The sequence below is a fragment of the Anneissia japonica genome, unplaced genomic scaffold, assembly GCF_011630105.1.
Source record: "Anneissia japonica isolate Jap-2015-1 unplaced genomic scaffold, ASM1163010v1 scaffold1525_len913038_cov183, whole genome shotgun sequence".
Lineage (NCBI taxonomy): Eukaryota > Metazoa > Echinodermata > Crinoidea > Comatulida > Comatulidae > Anneissia > Anneissia japonica.
The window spans coordinates 63,427-87,572 of NW_022728504.1; the positions used below are offsets into that span (position 1 = coordinate 63,427).

Here is a 24,146-nt window from a genome sequence, read left to right on the forward strand (position 1 = left end):
GGGGAGGAAGACTTCACCACTTGGCAAATACCCCATAATTTAAACTGATGTCACAGGATCATTTTGTTCTGACTTTGGAAAAACTTGAAAGCTCTAGAAGCTCGAAGGTTATAGTTGATATTTGTCTTATCGTAGCAAATTGTGAAATACATGCCCCGGGTGTTTAACCTTGAGAAGTATCCCTTGCACAGGTTGTCCCTTCTTACAGTGAGTGGGTCAAAATCTAATGTACAAGTTTTGTTAAAGATTATTGCAGGCTCTATGCTGACATTAGTAGGTACACAACCTAGGTCCATTTAGTTTGTTAATAGTCAAAAGTATAGGTTCTATTATTAACCATTAATAGACGCTATAATATTGTTTTTCTAAAATATTTATACAATCTCGTACAGGAGTCAGAACTACACGCCTCCTCCATTTAAAAAAAAAGCAAACTCTATCCAGTGGACAACAGCCCACCTGGAGGCATTGGATGATCAATAGAGTAGTTTCTGTAGATGTGGAAGATAGAGAAACTGGGACAGTTGTTACGCCTTCTTGCTGTTAGCTCATTACTGTCTCACATAGGCCTAGTAGGTACACAGCCATTTCCATGTAGTTTATTTGTTTAAGCATAGTTTTATAGACAGTCAGTTAATAGATACTATAATATTTTTTACCAAGATATTTATAATAGATCCATTAAAGACTTTGCCTATCTATTTGTACATGTTATTTAGTAGGTATACAACCCAAGTCTATTTAGCAGTTTGTTAATAGTATAGTTTCTATCTAGCTATCAGACTTCTCAAGTTAGTAAAATGCAATTTCAGTAACCATGTCTTCAAAAATCAATAATAAATACAAAATTTCCATAGCACCTTATATTTGGTATTGAGTGCAAAATACGAGTTGCTCAAATTTTTAGGTACAGTGTAATAAGCTGTGGAATTACAAACAAACCGGACAGGTTCCCTTTTTCTTGGTTTTCACAATAATTTTAACATTAAAGGAAAAGTTGACCAATTTTTAATAATTTGAGAACTGATTTAGCATAATCAGGTACATAATATCCCATTTTTAAAATTATGAATCTTGTGCTTGATCATTAGACAATAATGGAATGTAGGCAACACAGTTATAACTGCACAAACTGTAATACTTAGGCATATTCATAATCTAATTATATATTCAGGCACTACTAAAGTGACACCAGAATGCAATGTTGCCCTCTTGAGTTCCAGCATTGTCATGTTACTTGATATTTGTGTTTTGTTGTTAAATAAAATTCAGTTGAATTTGACAAAGAGTTTGAATACTTATTTATGCTGGAACTCACGACGAGCACACTTCAGCCTACATACTAACGTGAACGCTACATTGTACATTATTACCATTTATCAGTATGCCTGTTGCTGACTGGTTTCCTCTAGTATATGGTTTTCTCTAGTATAGGTCAGCACTAATTTATCTTGCTTTAAAAGTCAATCACCACCTTTTAATGTTAGTCTTATAATTAAACTGTTGTAGTAATCATCAGCTATTATAGGGATATGATCAGTATATCTGTGCGCATATTACATTTAGATGTGTGTGTGTGAATTGTTGCTGCAGTATGCACTAGCACAGCAGTGCAGTTGAAATGGTATGTAAGTTTACGATAATTAAATATTCGATTGTGTTTGAAGAACTTGTCATGAATGTCATGTTTTAAATTACCAATTATCAAAAAACGACGAGTAAGCGGATGTCTGCAATACATGAGTTGAATTGGCCTTTTGCACACGAACCTAAAAAAAAATCAAGCAAACCGTTCACTAATAAAAAATTAGTGCACGGTTGGGGTAGGAAATAACATTGGGAGATACAATGATGACATCACGATTGACTTTAATAGACGTTAGTAGTTTCTGGTCTTACGAAATATACAAATGAGGCAATTACCTATTTAAATCTACTTAAAAACATCAAAAAATTCTACAAAAAAAACTACTAACTAAAAGTATTAAGCTAACAGACATAGCGCTAAATCTACTAAGGTTTTTTGGTATTAGGAAAATTAGGTATACTGAACAATGAGTGCTTTTATGAAATACTAAGTGTATTAGACAATGAGCGACTAGGTACTGGACTACAGCTGTAGGTGTGCTGTAATAAGGCTGTAATGCAGATTGACAAAATGTCCTGGATTAGGTGTGCTGTTATAAGACTATGTACTGGATTAGGTATACTGTTAGTATTATAGAAGACGAAAGTATACAGGCCTAGTTGTGCTATTAGGGAAGACTAGGTGTATTAGACCATAGTAGGTGTTCTATTATGGAAGATTATAGTGTATTGGACAATGAGTGCTGTGATGCAGTAGACAAAATTTTCTGGATTAGGTGTGCTGATATGGAAGACTATGTACTTGATTAGGTGTGCTGTAATAGACTTGGGCCTGTTTCTACTGGAAAGAAATAATCGATTAAAAATCACTTTTTTCGAAAAATCACTTTTATTTTCGCAGTAGAAACAGGACCAGTTTGAAAAAAGTGATTTAAAAAAATCGATTAAAAACACGCAATGGATAGTATGTTTGAACGGCAAATAACCAATTTTAGCTGCAACACAAAAAAAGCGATAATCAGGTGAAATGTGACCTCCAGGTCAATCACTGCAAAGACTAGATCGTATTAGGCGCGAAGTTTAAAAAAATGTGTCCTCTTGTTCATGTCCTAGGCCTACAAGCTAAAAACATCAACAAACATATGGAGCGACGAATTCGTTTTGGAAATATTTTGTGAGGCGCTATTGGGCTTAGGCCTCTCCGCTCTATAGGGCCTACCATTGTCCTCGTTTGGTCGCTCGTTCATTGTGCCGATGAGCACAGCCAAAAACATTTGCCTTCTAGCCCCACACCGTATCTTACTCCTCGTCATCATGACAGGAATGAGAAAGATACTATCCTATACAGTTAGGAAAACAACGTGTTGTATAAACACGAAAACCAATTTTTGAAAAATGAAAAATGCAGTTGCAACGCGAGCAGGCTGTCTGGTACTCATTAAAAAATCGGTTGAAAAAAATTGATTATTTTGTGTTTATCAGTAGAAACACACCCTAGGTGTACAGAACTAGGTGTGCTGTTGTTAAGAGGTCATAAACAGGCAAACAGATCATGCGACATCCCGGCCACAACCCAAATGACAGCTATCACTATCTGTCAAAAAGATCAGAACAAGTTATTCAGACTGAGAACAGGTCATAATGGTCTCAACCACCACTTACACACTAAGTTTGGTATTGGAGGTTCATATATAATAATAATAATAATAATAATAATAATAATAACAATAATAATAATAATTCTGGATTTATACAGTGCCTGTGGTGTCGGGCCAGACCACATTCTATAGAACTGTCCAGTTTTTGTAATGGAAGGGAATCGAACTTGGCAAAAACCAACAACCATACACCATAAACTTTATGGAACGCCAAAGGATCTCCAGAGGACAGCATCCTTCATCCAAGATACTGGGGTTGTCATCTAAACAAGGGGAACGAGGAATAAGGTGGACCCCTGTCGTCCGACGCCATGCCGAAGTCGTCATATCAAAAATATTTTGACTATTTATATAATGCTATTTTGATTCCTAATCCAAATATTATGGACTAGAAGCACAATTTTGCCCATACAAGCCACAAAAACTCTGCAATGAACCTTACTAGAGATTTTTATTCCGGGACCATGACCAAAGTTCTAGTCGGCCCCTTGGTGCAGACCCTGCTGTCGGACATGCACAGTGAATTGTATTTAGATACCAGGGCTCTTTTTGACAAACGATGATCTTTTGACATCTGATAATAAACAGGAAATGACTATTATGGTAATTGGAAAATGCATACATAAGATAACAAGAGCATCAATGATGCAGTACAGTAGCTCACTCTGCTTAAGTTTCGTATTTTTGACAAATGTGATGTACTGAAAAATCGAATATCTATGTTTTTATGTCTTTGAAAAATGGTTCAGTCTTTGTTTGTAATGTTACAGCAGACCATAAGAAATGCTAAACTCATAAAAGAGTTCCACTAAAACCTTTACTCATGATATTTATTTAAAAATCGTAATGTTACTTCATAAAAAATGTGTTGTACCAGAAGGTTGAACGATCTAAGTAGGAAACTACATCGTACAGGATATGTATAAGCCTATTGTCTATATTGAGGCCGAAACATCGCACTGTTGCGAGTCAAATCCTACTGCAGAGAAAACATCTAACATAACCAGCAAATAACCAGCAAGTTCACAGAATATTATTATCTAAATTAAACAAGCATCGTGTTGAATTTGAAGGAAAATAATAAAACTATCTGCCAGGATTTACCTCTCGTCGGCACTGTACAATCGCTAACTCTCGCGCCATTGTATTTTTTTACAACATAACACATGGTTTCTGTAGATTAAAATCGTGTAGTGTCATGTGAAACACATCACTATTCTGACCATGTGCTCCACCTTTTGCTCGTCTACTAGAGTAAACTTAGGCCTAGCGAGTGTCTATGGTACGAGAGTTCATGCTAATGCCACATAACATACTTAAAGCTGGTCGGCCAATTTCGCACTAGCTGTACCTCTAATATAGAAAGGTAGATTTTAGCTCATATGTTGGAAATTACAGCAGATTTATAAGGTTCTGCGTACAAAGATACATGCATGAGTGAGCCACGACAGTAAAGAGCTCAGTGACTTGCGCAATTTAAAAACATGTGTTTTAATGTCTAAATGAGTAGTTTGAGTTCCTCCACCATTGTTTGTCCTACTGACAAATTTCCCAATCTCTTTTCCCCAAAATCTTTTCATACTTTTAATTTCTCAAGCTGTCTCTTCAATATACCACTGATTACAGACAAACATCGTGAGAAATGAAGCCTCTGATAGCAACTGTTTTGTCCTCAAACACGATGGTGTAAGACCACTCACTCTAACGAGTGGTCTAAAAAGTAGAAATTAGGGGACAAATCAATAACAGTAGTCAATAACTAAGTATTTTGGCATCTATATTTCACCAAATTTAAGTGAACATACTACTGTATACATATTATGATCAGAGAGCAAAAAACATTCACATATTTGGCTCTTTGTTTTCTCTGAGAAAAAAAATTGATAATTCATTTCATGATAAGAGGAGCAACATTCATACTAAGAGGTCTGTAATGTGATGATCAATAAAATCAAATGCTTTGTGAAATCTGTTAGTGCTAGCGTGCTAATAGTATTATGGGTTTCCGCATGAGATATACTGTAAGTTTTTTGTAGACTTCCATCAAGCAATGAGTCGTAGACAAACCTTTCTGATTACCAAACTATCAAGGGTCAATAAAAGGTTGATAGCTTTAACAATAATTATGACACCCTACGCTCTGCCACTTTAGCTAAAGTGGGAGTCAATAATATTGGTCAAAGTTTATCAACTTGGGGGGATTCTGTTTCGGAAGAGGGACGACACTAGCGTCCTTCCATTGGGATGGAACTGTGCCTTGTGCTAATTACCAATATTTTTTGCTCAATGTCTAATGTCACCATAATAATAGAATGATTGATTGAATGATAGATAAATACACTGTACTCACAAAGTATTTTATTGTATTTGATTTTATTTAACGAAAATGATCATAGAAAATTTAAGGCAGCACGACTGTCTGGTAATGAGAAATGGGGATTTCCCTGAAGTTAACACGGTATGTTGTTTCATTGCAGTTATCCAGAAGTATACACACATTTCCAGTTGTTTTTTTTAATTAATAATCGGTTGATAAACTTGAAATTTCTTTATTCACATTTGTAAATAATATCAATGTTTCAAAATAATTAAAAACTTAACATTTTGGGAACGATTTCGGAGCTTAAAAATACAGTAGGTGCAGCTTATATGCAGGTGACACAAAAAAAATGTGATATTTGTAATCCGAGCCAACTTCTAAATTTAAGCAAGTTAATTTACGGTTATTCTAGTAAAGTTAAGTGACTTAATTCCTTTATCTAGCTATAATTGAGTGGTTCACGTCGAACTTTTAACTAGTTAAGTGGATGTATATCTAGATAAAAGTTCGACGTGAACCATGCTAATGAGTGCAGTTATAGAAGATTAGGTGTACTGGACTATAATAATAATAATATGTCATTCTTATATAGCACTTCATGCACAAAGCCTCTAAGTGCTTCGCATTACAACACTGATCATTGGATCAAACACATATGGAACACATACTCAACACCAAATTAAATTATTAAATTAAATTATATTATTATTCCATAATATTGCAGCTAGTAATCAGTGCAGTTGTGTTGGAACCTGCCAGGTACCCACTTGTACTCCTGGGGTGCCTTGCACAAGGACACAAGTAATTTGCACAGCGATAGTTTCAAACCCCCGACCTCAAGGTTGGGAGTCTAAGGCACAACCTATATGCTTCTACTATAAGACTAGGATGTGCTGGACTATTATTAAAAAAGTGTTATCCAATAAATATCTATTACGAATTGATATCTGCAATACAGTATGAATATCTTGTTTTCGGATACTTGTAGCCAATATCTGTTTATATAGTCAATGATCGCAAACATTTACGCAATCTTAATTTTCAATTATGTAAATTAAGATTACGTAAATTATGTAAATTTACGCAATCTTAATTTACATAATTGAATTTGCCAGCATTTTATTTTGATATTAAAACAATCAAATCAACATTATAGCTTTAATTAAATGCATTCACTTTGAAAGTGAGAATCATTTATTATCCATTATGAGATGAAAATTACAAGTAAAATAAGCTTACATAGTCTGAATGTTGGACTGAGAACTGACGTAGCACATAGTCATTCATTGATTGTTCCTTATCTGAAGTCACACAGATCTTATTCCATGTTTTGGTATTTCCACGATCAGGCCAATATTTCACACATTTATTCTAAAATAAAGGAAAATATTCTGTTATATTAATTAATCATTTCCATTCCCTACCAACTGAACAGCTATAGCATTTGAAACTTTCATACAATTACATCATTTACACATATTCTAAAATAGAAACAGAGAAATTATCATAGCTGAAAATTGTTTTAAATTTGTATATGTGCCATCTGTACCCAAGAAAGTGTGAAGTCAGCTCTGCTCCACACACACCAGTTCATGAGACAGAAAGTTAGATGCTTTTTCTTCTTTCGATCTTTACAGCTTAGTCAAGCCATTAGCCTTGCCAACACTCTCTTTCAGTTCAGCGTCTCACAATCATAATTACTCAAAATATTGATTGTTTTGAGGTCTTTATTTTTTATTTTTTGATCCAAGTGTGTTTAGGTCTTCCTCGGTTTTCTTTTGCTTTTATCATGTTTTCTTTCAATGCTGTCTTTCTGGTGTCTGTTCTGGTAGTCTTAGCATGTGTCTGTTAAGTCTCCTTTTTTCTAACTTGTTTATTGAAAGGTATAGTACAGTAATGTTTATTGACTATTCCATTTTAGAGCAGGAAAAGAAATTCTTAAACAATAAAGGATAAAGCATCTAACCTTTCCTCTCTCAACCTCTTTTGTTGTCATGACAATTATCCTTGAATTTTCTTGCCATATCATTCTCCAAAAGTCAACTACTGTATCCTTGAGACAACCCTGGGTTGCTATGTATTTTTTCATGTTGTCCCAATGAGAGTCTAGCTTGTCTATCAGGCCTTCCATTTGCTGCATAGCTTGTGCTTTACTCATCTACATAACAGTGAACACAAACAAAATACAGCAAAATTAAATATTATTTTATAAAACAAGGTTTTGAAAAGGAAAATTGGAGGGAAAAACCTGCCAATTGGCTTAATATTACATATTACAGTGGCTGTAAATGATCCCATAAACATCTCACCAAATGTGCTGTTTTTAAATGCACTGCAGTGCTTATTAGTGTATTACTCTACATGCTTTGATATTCCACATGAACACTAACCAATTATTCATACACTAAATAATTCCAATGTTGTAACAAGTCGGACAGGCCTATGTACAAAATTGTACAATTCTAACACTGGAAACACATGCTACTTAATAATGAATAATAAGTGTTGCGCTCTCAAATTAGTGGCATTCTTCATTATAAACCTGCACTGAGGTCCGCAAAAATTGCATAAGTGTAGCCGTGCTTGAATGAGATAGGAAAGGCAGAAGGTGAATATTAGTTAATATTGAGAAAAGGCAGAGAAGGAAGATGAAGGAATGATTGGCCAAAGGGTCCAAAAAGAATCACTGAAACAGCAAAGCAAAGTGGGAATATTGAGAAAAGACTGCACTACGAGCATTACTCCTATGGTACAGCGGAGAAGGCAGAGGAAAAAGAGTGATGATTGACAGACTAATGAATGAAAACAGAATCAAAGAGTAGGAACTTTCTAAAGTAACTGAAAAAAATCATAGACAGGAAGACAGAAATGATTGAGGAAAAACTGGCCATATGTTTTAACACTGAATCAATGAGGCATAGGTTTGAGAAGATTCGTTTAAATAACTGTACAATACTTAACTGAAATATGGTAATTAATGTTAAAAGACATGATCCTGCTATGTCGTACATATTTTCTGAAGCAGGGCTATTAGTTTGGCAGGGCTGGAAAAAGTGCGCAACATTCAGTCGGAGGCATTGACCATTACCCCAGAGGCATTTTAGAATTTTTTTTTTTTTTGGTTACACATCACAATTTAATGCTTACCAGTAATTAAATTTGATATTTATGCTTGCTCCAAAACCACTAAATGTACTACTGTTTAGCTATAGTAGTGTAAAGATTACATTTGGTGCTAGAGGCAATGATTAAGATAATTTTCATGGTCAAAGGCACAAAAATATTTTTTCCAGGCGTGTAGATTGGTTTAGAAAGGTAGTGATGTGTAATCACTGGATAAAAACATGGCAGGATTTATTTTACTATGCATGATGGTACATGCTTTATGAAAAAAAAGGAGCAGATGACAATTATATAAAGCAAACAAAAACACTACACTAGTCTTAATTTTCCGTGTGCACTATCTTGTAAAAGGTCTGTAATAAAAATACTGCGAGTTTTTTTCCCGCCTCAAATGTGTATCCCAAACTACACACCTGTGTGGAAGTCCACTTTCAAAATTTTGCCATTTACATTATGTACTTAAATCTGCAACATACAGTAATATCATATAATACTACAACAACACAAACAGCAGCAACAACAAATAATAATAATAATAATAATAATATATTGACTAGAAGTCATTGCACTACTTACATCTATATAGTTTGCATTGATATAATCACCACCATCAGAATCTGTCAACTGCACCCTTGTATGGTCAACTGCAATGAAGCACAAATTATTTAATGATGAATGATACATTAAATGTAAAAACACAGCAATAAAATACAGCTTTAAGTTGTAGACATACATAATATACTTTATTAAATCCCAAATATTTCAAATGTAACATGTATTCTTTATCAGTGTGAGGAAAACTGACAAGAAATACAATATGGTAAAGTAAAAAGTAAATGGTATTGATGACATTTAAATAATAAGAGAAACAGATTGTGTTTGAAATATTTGTGATTTAATCGATTATATTAGGATTACAACTTAAAGCTGTATTCTGTGTTTTTACTTTTTATTTATCGAAGCAAACATGGAATCTTCATTTTCTAATATATAATTATAAAATGAAGATTGGTAAACTAATACCCATTTCACACTGATGCTATTTTGCAAATATTAACAACTTGTAACCAGGTTTGGATGAGTGTGAAAGCAAAATCCTTGTAAACTTTCTGAGATTTTACTGGGGTCCCCTGAGTTATCTCGGAACAAAAACAGACCATCGAGAGGCCTGTTTTTTTCCCAGAATCTTCCGAGTTGTTGTTGCGCATGTCCATATTTTGACCTTTTTGCGGGTTGTGTGTTTTTTTTTTTTTTGTTTAGTTCGAACGAATGGCGGCAGCGATGGAAAACGTATCAACATTACTACCATTGTTAATAGGCCTAGACCTAAAATCAAAAGAAATCTCGCTAAATTCACATGTCTGATGTAGAAACAATCACGAGGCTTCGTAAAAAACGCCGACAGCGAATCATTATGATGCCTGTCGCACTGATTGCCTCTAACAACAATGGTGAGCTACCGGCCGGCGGCCCGACTGCGCTTAGCTAGCCTAGGCCTATCTTTCTCGCCAGCTCGACTACAGCAAGCGAGCTAGGAGTTGAATTCGTTTTACTCTCCGAAGGCAAAGGACCATGGAATAATTATAATCTTGTTAATTCGGTACCAGGCCTAGTTTAGTAGTTGATATGTAATTCGGACAACCTACAACTAGCCTAGGCCTATACTACTAGTACTACCCTAGGCCTCTAGGCCTAGTCATAATATTCTTCCGAGTTTTCCCGATATTTCTCATGGTTTGAAAGTGCATGTGTGAAACGAACCAAAAATCTCGGAATATCAAACTTGTTACAACTTGTTAATAGTTGTTAAAAGTTGTAATATTTTCTGCTAGTGTGAAATGGGTATTATGTAACTTCTTTAAGCTATCAAGACAATGGTATTTGGTAATATGGTAATAAAATGTGAAAACACAGCATTAAAATACAGCTTTGAGTTGTAAACAAAATATAAGTTGCATGCAGCTGCTTATAGTTGCATGCAGCTGCTTATAGTTGCATGCTGCTGCTTATAGTTGCATGCAGCTGCTTATAGTTGCATGATTGCAAATGAAAGTCAACATAAGCTCTACCGGAAAGTAGTTGAAGTACGTTTATTTTTATTTAAGTTGCAAGGGTAAAATAAGGTTAGCATTAAAAATAAACACAAACACAAAATCTCAAATAAAACAAAAAGACAGTAACTCCGAAAAGAGACAGAGACATTTTAAGATTTAACGTTTCTATTTGATAATTTTCAAGAATACTGGTGAGAAAATCTCATCCATCTATATATGTTTACAATATTTACAGAAGTATAACAGAAAGCAAATAAAAACCAACCAATCAGATTAAAATCAATGTTATAACTAGCCAAATAAAAATGAGGTAATTAAAAATGAGGTACATCTTACATTAAGTATATCACTTGTTATTGTGAATAAACAATGAATATTCAATAATTATTCAATACGGTTAGAATTTATGGTGTGGGTTACATATAACACTAGGTTTGAGAAAGACCAGCTGAAAAAGGGGGAATTTTAAAGCATAATAATAATAATATAATGCGCCATCTATCTAGGTAAACCTATTCCGAGGCACACACAATCATACTGAACATGGAAAATCAAAAACAAAACTAAAATCAAAAACATTATAAAAGTACAATGATAAAAACAATTGATGATTAAAGCAACTTGAAATAAATGTGTTTTAAGAGTCTTTTTAAAAACATTAAGCAAACTGCAACTGCAGAGTTCAATTGGTAATGAATTCCAGAGCCTGGGTGCTGTTGCATAGAATGCGCAATCACCATGAAGATGCAGTCCTAGGTACAGTTAATAGGTGTTTGTCCGCAGATCTTAATGTGCGTTAAAACCCATCAGTTTTAAATGAAAGTGTTGTTAAAAATTTAAAAAGCAGAAACATTACATTAACTACAATTTATATTAATTATTTATATTTAATATTTGTTTATAATAATTGAAAAGGTTCACACTGAAATAAAATTGTACTTTATTATCTTCAACAACATTTTAAACATATCAATTTGAAAGTGGTAAGATACTAAAGTTTAAATGTTTAAATGAATATTGGAATTAACTAATGATACATAATACATTTTATACGATGTGCACTACAATAAGATTGTTTGAAATCTTACATGGCAATATATTCTTGTATCTATTCTTAGCTTTGTTTTCAGGTCTTGCCCCAACCTTTCTTGGTAGCAAGTACTTGCATTCCATTTGCTGCAAAACCTGCCAAAATTAAAATAAAAGAAATTATTCAGAAGTTTAGAGATCAGACTTACAAATGTTTGCTTGTAAAGTTGTAGTATGCAATTGATTTAAAATAAATGTAGATAAGTACAAACAATCTAGTTCAGAAAAGCAGACTGATGATAAAAACATTTTCAGCTAACTAACATGATTGATCATGTTTTAAATTTATGTATTTAGGCACATGGGCCAAGGACTGTCAATAGTGAAATATATATCCTACACTAAGGTTCCTTTCATAAGACAATATACACATACTTTACAACTCCCATTATGAGGCTTAATGAGCCGATCTTTTATGTCAGCAAATATTCTGCTTTTCTGATTTGCACTAATTTACTACTCAAAAAATATATAAAAAAATCTCCTGTATTTTTTAAAAAATATTATCACAGTATAACTTCATGATATATTAACACTTGTTAAATTTGATATAACAAACCAGTAAACTTATTATAAATAAAGACTGGTTACCATTTTCTTATTATTAAATTATATATAAATGAAATCAATCAACACATTATATATAAATAATGAAAATGCAATTATTTACATATAATTGGAAGATGTAAAATACATTATATTATATATAAATAATGAGTGAATAAATATGTTAAATAGTGAATCTTTTTTGGACTTCTCTTTTTGGTGCATCATACAAAATCTGTTTGCACAATAGTATGTCAATTCTTGTATGCAGTGGAAAAGAGGTGATCAGTGCTATAATCATTGGACTATTTATCTTGTAAGGTGAGGCTCATCACTATTCACTATTTCCTTTATAACTTCCTCCTCTTGTTTCCTTTAATATAACAGTTTGCTATCTAATTGTCAAGTACTGTAGTTTCGCTTTTATTCTGCTAAATTTTTAACACTTCGAATCACAATACATTTTTCTGAATACTTATTTGAAAAATACATACACAAATAACACTTCATAAGAATTGCATTGCAATTTTTATCTCTTTATATTATTATAACTTAAATTCTAGAATTTTGAACCCAAAATTATTGATTTATTGTTTACCAACACATATTGTATTTGGAACATCAGAAATAGACATCATTAATTAACCAGTATTTTAATGACCCAAGGTTTCACAAATGGGCATACGTTAGTGTAATTTATCAAGTACTACTTATTAACAACTTGATATATACTAAAGGAAAGAACAGTGTTCCCCAAAACTCTGGTTCTATTTTTGGCCCTTTACTTACCTTTACATTTTAGTGGTTGCTTTTTGAATTTTAGATGTGTATAAGAGACAGGGTTTGAGAAAGACCAGCTGAAAAAGGGGGAATTTTAAAGCATAATAATAATAATATAATGCGCGGGCTATGCTTGGTGCTTGCTACGATTGTAACATCTAGTTCCTATTCGAGCACTGATATTCATTATTGAACCTTCATTAAATTATTATTAAATTACATTATTAAATTATTGAATCTTCATTAAAAGAAACTTTAGAACACACTCACTGTTATTCATTAATATTATTTATCTATTCATTTATATTGTATACATATAAATATATATATATATACACATACACACCCACATGTATATATATAGTTAATGTGTACAACAATCATTACCATGTACACAACAGTTATTTTAATGCTACTTACAAGATGCTTTAAAGCAATACCTTTTTTTTTACACTATTATTAGAGACCTTGAATAATGTGCAACACTATATGTGCTCAAAACCAAACGTTATTTTGAATAATAAAATATAACCACCTCAAACTCTTCTTCAAATCCAGCTTTTGAGTTTTCTTCCTTAGCTGATCTCATTTCTCTTTCTAAGACATCCACTCTATCTTTTATGCCTGCTGCAGATATACGTGTTGCATTGAATGGCTGCAAAATTATAGCATACAAATTTACAGTAATAATATTAACTATTAATGCAAGTAAAACAAATTATTTATTTTTCATAAAGAGTAAGCAGGCCTCTAGCATTGGTAATATATTTGTAAAGGATAAACAACTTATGTTTGCCGAAAAGGTAATGAAGCCGAAAAGGTAATGTTTGTAGGCATCAGCTCAATCATTATTTTAACACAGTTGAACATTCAAGAAATACCAGGTTTGAAAATGGTCAGAATCTTGCTATACCAAAGGCTATTATTATGCTATTAATTACTATTATTATGATTATTATTATTATTATAATAAGAGGTTATGCTTTCGCCTGGTTTTTTGTGTCTACTGGCCCCAACGGGGGCGTAGACACTATGTCATGATGTAGCAATTAAAGATGGCGGAAAAGTGTAATTCCGGTTTAGGCATGATGAGTACTACTGGTAGCGGGCGCTCTATTGACAATCGAATAGCGTTCGGAACTCGAACAAAACTGCGTTCGCAACTCGAACACGCGTTAAAGAGACGCAGCACATGTTCGCCACGAACGTCTTTTACAGTCTTTGAAGGACTCCCTCTACATCATGGTAGTACTATTTGTGATCAACAACATAACGTAACTACAGGAGTTACTCATTTTTAAATTGTTTTTAGTGTAATATAGTAGTAAGCCTACACAGAATATTGTTAATATGAAAGAAAATTTTAATGAAAAATCCAGATACACTACAATTATACACACATCTGCATATTGAAGAACACAAGATAAAATTAAAAAAACAAAAACTCTTGTATAAGGCAGTAGACACACGCTCCCGCTGGGAGCCTATTTTTATATTTAGCTATTTATTTGTCTGTTGGCATATTTGTTGAGAACAGCCTACAGCCCATATTATTTATCAGAAATTCATCAAACTTGGCCACAATGTTCCTTTACCTAAGATCTAGAACTCATTTAATTTTGAAGGGTCAAAGACACAATGGTCGAAAACCTTGCGTAACTGTTTGCCATATAGATGTGTGCGACGTGTGCTAATATGGGCTTGCCGGTAAAGTGCAAACAAACATATGACCATTAATTTCAAAGTGATATATGTGAAAACAGTTTAGTGATTAAAAGAGTGTTTTAACACTACCAGACCTGGGTTCGAATCCTTAGGATTCTACCTGGTTTTTTTTTTTTTTTTTTATAGGGACAATAAGTGGGGGAATGGTTACTTTTTTCATTTTTTTCTTTTTTATGGGGAACAATATGTGGAGGAAATTTCTACTGAGGAGAATTATGATGTGGGCGGAGGTATGCACTCTCCGAGTGCCCTCTAATTATTATTATTATTATTATTAAACTATTGTTTTCCAAAAATATATGAATATATCTCTGATCACTGATACAAGAGAAAAAGAAAAACAGTTTCAATAAGTTGTACATACTTTAAAACTAACTATAAATAAATAACTTTCAATTGTATCACTTAAAAAATCTCAGGGTCCAACATTGCTTGTTTGCGGCAAGTTGCATAAGATTTTCAAGATATTTTAGGTTTTTTAATTTCAGATTATGCTGACTTAAATCGTTTTGTAGTAGTGACGAGATTTGATCTGTGTCTACCAACTCGGCTACGAGCATACATGTAAGTGAAAACTTAAATGATTGAATGGCCGGTGAAAATTCAGTGGTTCTCAAGACGTGACATAACAACATATAACATATTCCATCGGGATCTACTGTATTTATTCGATTTGAAAGTGGTTCAGTATTAGTAATCTCGTATAGTGAAATATTGCTGATAATTTTTGGGTAATATATAGATTTTCCTAAGGTGTTTACGATGACATACGTCAATTTTTTCAAAACATTTGCACATTGTTGCCCAACTTGAACAATTATACAAAAGAATAGAAACAACAAGTGCATCATAAACTAATATTTTACATTTTAAGGATATATTACTTTTTTTCCACGCTTTCAGGTATTTATCAAATGCAATGCTAGCAAGAGTAATTCTATTTTCAAGTCTTTGTCAGTGTCAATTATTGAACCAAGTAATTTTTGAGCTCTCAATTCAGTTTTTCTCTCATCGTCTATTTGAAAGGTAACAAAGTCGGTTTTCTCTTCATATACAAAAAGACGCCATTTTTTAAGTTCTTCAGTAACTACTGGTTAAAAGTATTTTTAAGTTCTTCAATGCTACACTCTTTTATTTTATCAAGGTCATCAGCATAAATAGTTTCGAGAGGTAAGTGATTGCAAGAGATTGGAGGATGAGGCTCACTTAAAACAGAATGTAATTCAATTAATGCTCCTGCAAAATTGAGGGTGAACAGTTTGCCTGATAAACTGTCTCCTTGGAAGGACCCGACCAAACTTATCAAACTTGTTGATTCTGATTTTTAATATTAAGTTTTAGTGTTTGATAATAAATATCGTATACGGTAAGTTTAATTTCCCTTTCAGTACATCCAGCTTGTTGAAGAAGTTTAAGTGTTGTTTCCCTGTCGATTGAATTGAACGCAGATGACAAATCAATCCCCATTTTTGAGTAGCTCCATCACTATTATATACAACGTTTAATAGCATGCGATGGCACCAAACGACTTCAGAGGTGCTTTTTCCTTTCTTGTAAGTACATTGCCATGGTCCAGTAAAGCGATCAATTTTTTCTTCGATCCTATTTAATGCTACTAAGGATAGTATTTTGCGATATGAGTTACTTAAAATTATTGGTCTAATGTCTTTTAACGGTCCTTTTTCTTTTTTAGGTTTCTGAAGTGGAGTTAATACTGCTTCGCCAATGCATTCAATATAGGGTTTCAACGACTGATTAATTATGTCTGCATAAATTTTGTGAAGTTTGCTTGGTCCATATTTAATTAGCTCACAAGGAATTTTATCTGGACCAACTGCACGATTATTATTTAATTTATTTGCAGCTTTTTCAACTTCTTCAGTTGTAATTGGTTCACTTAATGGTTTTGGTGGTCCAATGAACGGCTCAATGGGTGTAACACTTTCAGGGTTAAATTTAGTTTCGAAGTAGTCTTTAATAATTTCTACTTTTTTTGTATCAGATGACACAAATATACTTTAAGTGCCATGGTAAGTCAGCGTTACATTCTGGCCTAAATATATAAAATCAAATCTAGACCTAGGTAGTCTGCCTATCTTTATTTTTTTTATCTTCGCGCACGAGTGTTACTCAAAATTTTGTGAGGCTACTCTCTACCGTGTATACTATGCAGCAGTGCATTTTCTTTACTGTAAGTTCTACTGTAGGTCCTCTGAATCGAGAGATGTATATTTGATTTTTTAATAACTTGTGTCTTATTTCAGACAGGTGCACAATTACTTGATAATCAAACTTTAGTCTTTTGTTGTTATTTTGTTTAAAACCTATAGTTTCTGACGCAACTTCATTTAAGAATTTGGTAAATTGTTTTATTCGTATATTTGCATCATTCAAACGGTTATTTACAGCAAGATCATTCTCAAGTTTACTTTTTAGATTTTTGACATATGATATATTATAGCTTTTAAAAGCTGCTTTTTTGGTCTTAAAAGTTCTACATCTTTCTTTGTACAAAAATCTTGAACAAACTAATTTATGATCACTGTATGTAAAAGTTCCTGCATAAGTTCTTGAGTCTTGGAGAATAGTTTTGTTACATATACGACATAACACATAATCAATCTGGTTATAAACTGGTATGGTGAGTTTAGGCATTTTCCCTTTTGTCAGGTCTGTACTAGTATGTGTTGTGATGTGCCTTGCGCTATGTTTGAAGGCTGTGTTACTTATATAAAGTCTATTATCAACAACAAATCTAAGTAATTCATTTCCATTGTAATTCGCTTTTTTCCATACGCATATGAACCAAGATTACTGTGGAAAATTCCACTATCGTTCTTGCAATTTTTGTTTATTTTGGCATTAAAATCGCCCAGTATAAATAAGTTGTGACGTTGTGGTATATTACAAGCATTATTAAGTTGTTCATAAAATTTTGATGTAATATCAGGATTTTTAACACTTTCGGAATTTGTTAGACTATAGCAGTTTATTATGCAATATTTGTTGATATTTTTACTGGCAGTTTTTACTTCAACATCAAGGTACGCAATATATTAAATGTCGCCAAAGAAAGAACCATTTTTGTTTGAGAAATATGTTGTAAACAGCACATTACTATACCTATTAATAATAGACAAAGCGTATACTTCATAATATTATAAGCTTACGTAGTACCTTTCAATTTTTTTTTTTTTTAATGATATTTTAATTTGTGGTAGCAAATACAGCTGTGCTAAGTCTCTGAAGGTCGAACATCTGTCTCCGCCCTGGCACAATCCTGGCCCCCTTCCTAGGTTGTATGAACAATGGAACAGGTTTCACATTTGCCCTGCCACAGGCGACCAGGTGTTCAGGGTATGTGACCAAGATAGCAGCCTCAAAAGACACGGCAGGTCACGCATATAATGGGGACTATCCGAAATGACAGATAAGTAAAAAATATTAACACACTATCCAAGAACCACTTTTCAGTACAGGCATATGAGTTTAATTTAGATACTGTCATTGATATCTGCTTTTTCAGTGTTGATGATACTGATGACTCTCTGACTCGACAACACGAAAACAGATTAGCGACAACACAGGTGTGTGAAACAAATATTTCCTGCTATGGTATGCGTTCGTGTGTTTAAGTTAGCTGATCGCGGACTAGCTTTAACTTATATAATAATTACTGGAATAAAAAAAAAAAAAACAACAATAAACCACTAAGTGCAACTTAAATAACTGTTATTCTACTTATCTCCTGTACCTAGACTATCCAGAAAAGGGGAATTCTGCTGTAAGAACTACAAAATTTCCGTTAACAGCCCGCACAATCTGTGTGTGGCCATCACACCAACACGCCTTTTTAGATTATTATTATTATTATTATTATTATTATTATTATTATTGTTTTTATACTGTCCATTATCAATTGCTTAACATTATTATATGTACAGTATAACAGAAATTTGTTCGTACTCTATGTGTGTTGGATAATTGGATGAAACCTTGACTACCAGAAGCTATTTGTTTCAATCCATGCTTGCATTGATGAAATAAACTTTGAATGAATGAATAGTGAACATTATAGCAATCACAGTATTCTTTCGTTCAGTGAGACTTTGACTTGGAAAATTGATGAGTGTGACATTAGTGAGACATTTGGTAAGAAGAAGTGAGGGGAGTTAGTTAAGGAAAAAACAGATGTGAGAAAGACTGGCATGGGTTTGTTGAGGAATAATAAATATAGGTGACCTTAGGGGTGGAGCACATTAATCGCAAAATTTATTTAATGAGGTGCAGACTGTGGTCTACTATTTCAACCAATTTATAATTTAAAACTTCACTAATCTTTGGAAAAATATAACCTTATATATCTGCTTTGCATATATTCATTTTACTATTAAAAAGCTGAAGCTATTAAAGAGGAACTTGACATGTATATGTATATACTATGCTTTAAGCTTTAATTAAAAAGTATACTATGCTTTAAGCATAGGAACCAAGATGTTTGGACTGATTCTTACTGATGTTACTTACCTGCTTCAAATGAACAACCAACCCTGATGTCTCTACCATTGGATTTTTTCTGTAATGCTCTACGAGATCAGCCAATGTATCAAATTGTTCTCCTCCACCAACATCATAACGACCATCCTATCAAACATGTATCACATACATCGGGTAAAGCCAATGCCAAACAACATTAGCCTACCTTGAAAAGTATAGACAAATATAATACACAGGAGCACTGTAGCTAAGATGGATCAATACTAGCTTTTAGTGAAAAAAGTGAGTATAAAACAACAGGGGCGGATTGCTATAAAACGGTCTTAACTAGTAGTCTTAACTCCTCAAATAAAGCCGGCTTTATCAATTAGACGGTCTTTACTAAAGTCATTCCTCTAAGACCATTGCTATAAAACAGTCTTCCCTAAGACCGCTTTGAGTATTGAAATGCAAACAAGCACGGTAACGTAAGATTGAGGGCGACGTCATGCATGCTTACAACTTTGAAAGCATATTTAAAACATGAAGTTGAAAATATACCTTGGATCTGATCATAACATGGGTGACTTTGTCATCTGTTCTTACTGACAAAACAAAATCTCCTGGGTTGCTATGGCTCTCCCGCACCAAGTAGCTTCCATTTCTTCCTTTTTCAGTTAAACATCTTTCAGCTTCTTTTCCAGATATGTGTCCATGAAACCATCTGAAGATTAAAGTAAATATAGAAACATTCTGATCCACCAATCCTATCAGCGTGATGCACCTTGTACTAATGACATGCCTAATCAAATAATTGTAGGTTGTAAATAAAAATAAATATAATAAAAATATAAATAATAAAAAGTGAATTATAAAAATAAATAAAAATAAATTATAGAATGACGTCAAGTTTGAAGAATACAGAAAGTGACCAAAGTGCAGGTCAGAAAAAACCTGTGCAAAAACATAGGAAAATGGATCCACAAATAAAAATAAATTTGAAAAAAAAACAACAGCTACTGTATTTCTGATAATGCAGGAAAAAACCAATAAAAATATCAAGTGAAACTAGATTTACTCTTTTTATGCTACAAAGAAAAAGCATAGCCTCCCCGAGGTGCAATTTTTCTCCAGTATAAAATGTATAACCATTTTGAATTTGTGTGTAGGATGAGTATTATGGCTGTGAGGGGTTTATGTACCCCAGCCTTCTCATCCCCCCTCACCCACTGAACAGCGGCGTAACTATGAGTCTTAAATTGAGGGTGGGAGTGATGGGAACCAGCTCGCAAAATGAGGTGATTTATAATTATTTGAGTGATTTTTTTGGGGTCCGAATGGGGGGGAGGGGTGGCACACGACTGGGTGGGAGGAAGCAACTTGGTGGGGGAGCAGACTGGAAGGGGCATGAGTATTTTTGGAGAGACCCCTTGTGCACACACCTGTTAGATACACCACTACCACTGCTAAGAGAAAAATAATTACGCTAAAGTAATTAAAAATCACTTCTTCAAATCACCTCATTTTCGAGCTAGCACCACACAACCACCCCCACCCCCCCCACTTTCCTCCACACTAGCATCATCCCCTCCATTTCAAAACTCCTAGATACCACAATGTGTAGGCTAGTAAGAGGAGGCATAGCACACTACCTGCCTATACTACATACCACAGGGTTCGTACAGTCCTTTAGAAAGTACTTGAATCATTTTCAAGGCCCTTGAAAGTTCTTGAAAATTGACATTAGATTTATTCAGTGTAAACACCAAGGATAGCCCACGAAAGTCTAGAAGACTTATTTCCAGTGGGGTCCTTCTGGTGGTGATTGTGCAGTACACCGGGAGACAACCCCTACTCTTTTCCTAAGAGTGTAATGCGTTCTTTAACATGCACACATTTGTACTTGAAAACGGGAAATCCTCAGATTGAAATCAATCATCAACCGGTAGATGCCTCAAAACATAATAATGAAGCATGTATTTTAGGCTGGCAAAGTACACAGTATAAATTTTCCATTGTATATCCAGTAACAACAATTTGTAAACCACAATGACGACGACGAAAACAACATGAAGAACATGGGTAAAACCAATAGCCTCCCCGGAGCTTTGCTTGTTCGGGGAGGCTAAAAAAACATGGAAATTAACACAACATTAGTAACTAGAGCTGCAATGAAAATCTAATATAATCAAGTGAGGTGCCCGAGCAAAAAAAAAAAAGATGCCAGTGCATTTACAATATAGAAAATATACACAAAAAAAATTTAAAATTTAAAATAAAAAAAAAATAAAATAAAAAAAATAATAAATCAGTGACATTGACTCAAACAGAAAAACAGACAAACACGACGCTGACAGCATGTTGGCAATCTATCAAACAATAAAGTGTGTAGTATAGAGCAAATTACTTAGCAATTAAATATAACATAATTACTTATACAAGTATAACATAATTACAAATACAATTCAGGACTGGATATTAAAAGACTGTCCATTGTTGAATCTAGAAAACCCACAAACAATCAATTAAACCACACATACATTATAACATACATACTTATATGTACAGTTGGGTCAAATTTGTGTGGTGGTTGAAAAATACAGGGGGAGTCTTTATGGCCCAAAATAGTGATTTCAGACCACATTGGTAATGTAATTCGACAGGCAAATTACAGTAACATTTTTAGTAAATTTCTTAGGCACGACCCACGTGGTGCATTCTTAAATATTACACACAGTATTTAATTGTATTAGAAGATAACACGATACCATTGATTAAACGATCTAACCACACTCGCATCGCAGTATACTGAACTAGGCCTAGCTTAGGCCTCATGTTTTTGTGGAAAGCTAGATAGTCGTTATGTACCCGACAGTCGGCTGTCTTTATATTTTCACCTGTTTTCAGTTAGCATTCAAAGGGTACATTGCTGCACAGCCAACTGTCGGGGATATAGTACCTTCATATGACTACTCATACGTATACAACAGAAAAAAACGTCGCATGGACTTAGTGAAAAATGGAGATCTAATATTTTGTGATTTTTGATTGACCTTTACTTGGGAATTGTATGCTTCGCTAACTTTGAAAGCCTTTTTTCATTGTTGTATTTTTCCTAGACTTAAAGCCAGGTCACACCTACACCAATAACGATACCGATAACGATATATCGTTGCCTTTGCGGTCACACCTGACCACAACGAAGAAAAATCGTAACGCACTGTTTTTGGTCTAAAGGAGTTTGTGCTTCGATCCATTCATAGAAAGTCTTTTGATGTACCTTTTTTGCAAGGTTTGCCTATGTCTAAACTAACTCCGGCTATAATAAAGTTTATTATAAAATTGGAAATGTTATTATTGTTAAAAAAGTATAATCATCAGGAATGATTACATAATTAATGTCAAAATATTGAATCCCAACACGATGACGTGTATTTCAATACTTGGAGTATGTATTATACTTTCTTATCTGAGATTAATCAGTGCACCTTTCGGTTGTTAATGAATAGATAAGGATAACTACTATGACAATTTTTATTGATCTTATCTACGTAAATTTACTTTCAGAGTTTATAATTAAAGTTAAAGTTTAGATATTTACTTTAAAAAATATATATGAAATAATGTAATCGTTAATGTTTATAATATTTGGTAATACCGGTATTTAAATAAAGCAAGAATATTGAAGTATATTAAATACAGGCCAATAGCTCTAGATTACAGTTAAATACGTAAATATGTATCGTTTTATATATATATAAGTTTGAAAGGCAAATGGGAAAAACCCATAAAACAGCAAACGGCCATATAATGCAAAACAATTTAAAATTAAAATTAAAATGGAACAGTACAGAAAATCCGATCAGAAAATAAACAAAGCATCCACTGGAAGGAATCCCAGTATCTGCAGACGGATCCGTTTAAAATATATATATTTATGTATGTATGTATGTATGTATTTATACCTGTCTCTTATACACATCTAGATGTGTATAAGAGACAGATACATATTTTTAATAAAATAAATGAAATTTAACCAAAAAAAATATGGAAAAAGAAAAGGAAGAAAGAATGGGAAAGAAATTGGGAGCAGCTAAAATATTTACCGAAAATAAACAATAATAATAAAGTTGTCACTATTGTCATTATTGCATCACGTTTTTGTGAAAATTAATTGGCACTAATCGTCAAAGGTAAGGTCCCGGAAGCCTACATGTTTCATATACCAGTATATATATATATATATATAGTAAAATTCCTCATCATCAAAGCATCATCATAGTCAAAATAAAACATCTACAAATTTCCTCAAGATGTTTTCTATCAAAAAAAAATTTGATAGCACTTGATTCATGACAATATCATATTCGCTTTTCTCACATATGTCAAGTCTGGTCACTGGGTGTTATGAGTAAGTGAAGGAAAGTTTTTATATCTTGTATACAGAGAGCCCTGCACATTATTCAGAAAATGTCCTCGCATTAAGATAACTTCTATAAATATTCTAAAATGTTTGAACAACAATTTATACCATTCTTGGTTCAATTCGAGATGATATAGAGAAGGAAGAAATCGTTTTCCTAAAAGGCATAAGTGGGAAGGAAAAACTGGCAATGTCTTTAGCCAAAAAATACTCTTTAAAAAATCTGAAACACTACTGGGTAATAGTAACAAAAAACATTTATTTTCGTCATATACAATGTTTAAACATTGATTAAAAACTATGTACATGTGTAATGTCCCTTAATACAAGGCATCCATCTCAGCTTCATGTATCAGTCTGTGTAT

At 33.3% G+C, this 24,146-nt stretch overlaps 1 protein-coding gene across 1 annotated transcript in view; it reads right to left on the reverse strand.

Annotated features, from left to right (window-relative positions):
- Positions 1-24,146, reverse strand: part of LOC117114235 (tyrosine-protein phosphatase non-receptor type 11-like) — a 56,919-nt gene that overhangs the window by 12,802 nt on the left and 19,971 nt on the right. Inside the window, exons 4-10 of the mRNA XM_033257842.1 lie at positions 19,920-20,082; positions 19,410-19,526; positions 13,693-13,812; positions 11,831-11,927; positions 9,265-9,332; positions 7,532-7,723; positions 6,805-6,936 (exon numbers count right to left, since the gene is read on the reverse strand). Of these exons, the coding sequence (XP_033113733.1) occupies positions 6,805-6,936; positions 7,532-7,723; positions 9,265-9,332; positions 11,831-11,927; positions 13,693-13,812; positions 19,410-19,526; positions 19,920-20,082 (889 nt within the window). The remainder of the gene's footprint in view (positions 1-6,804; positions 6,937-7,531; positions 7,724-9,264; positions 9,333-11,830; positions 11,928-13,692; positions 13,813-19,409; positions 19,527-19,919; positions 20,083-24,146) is intronic.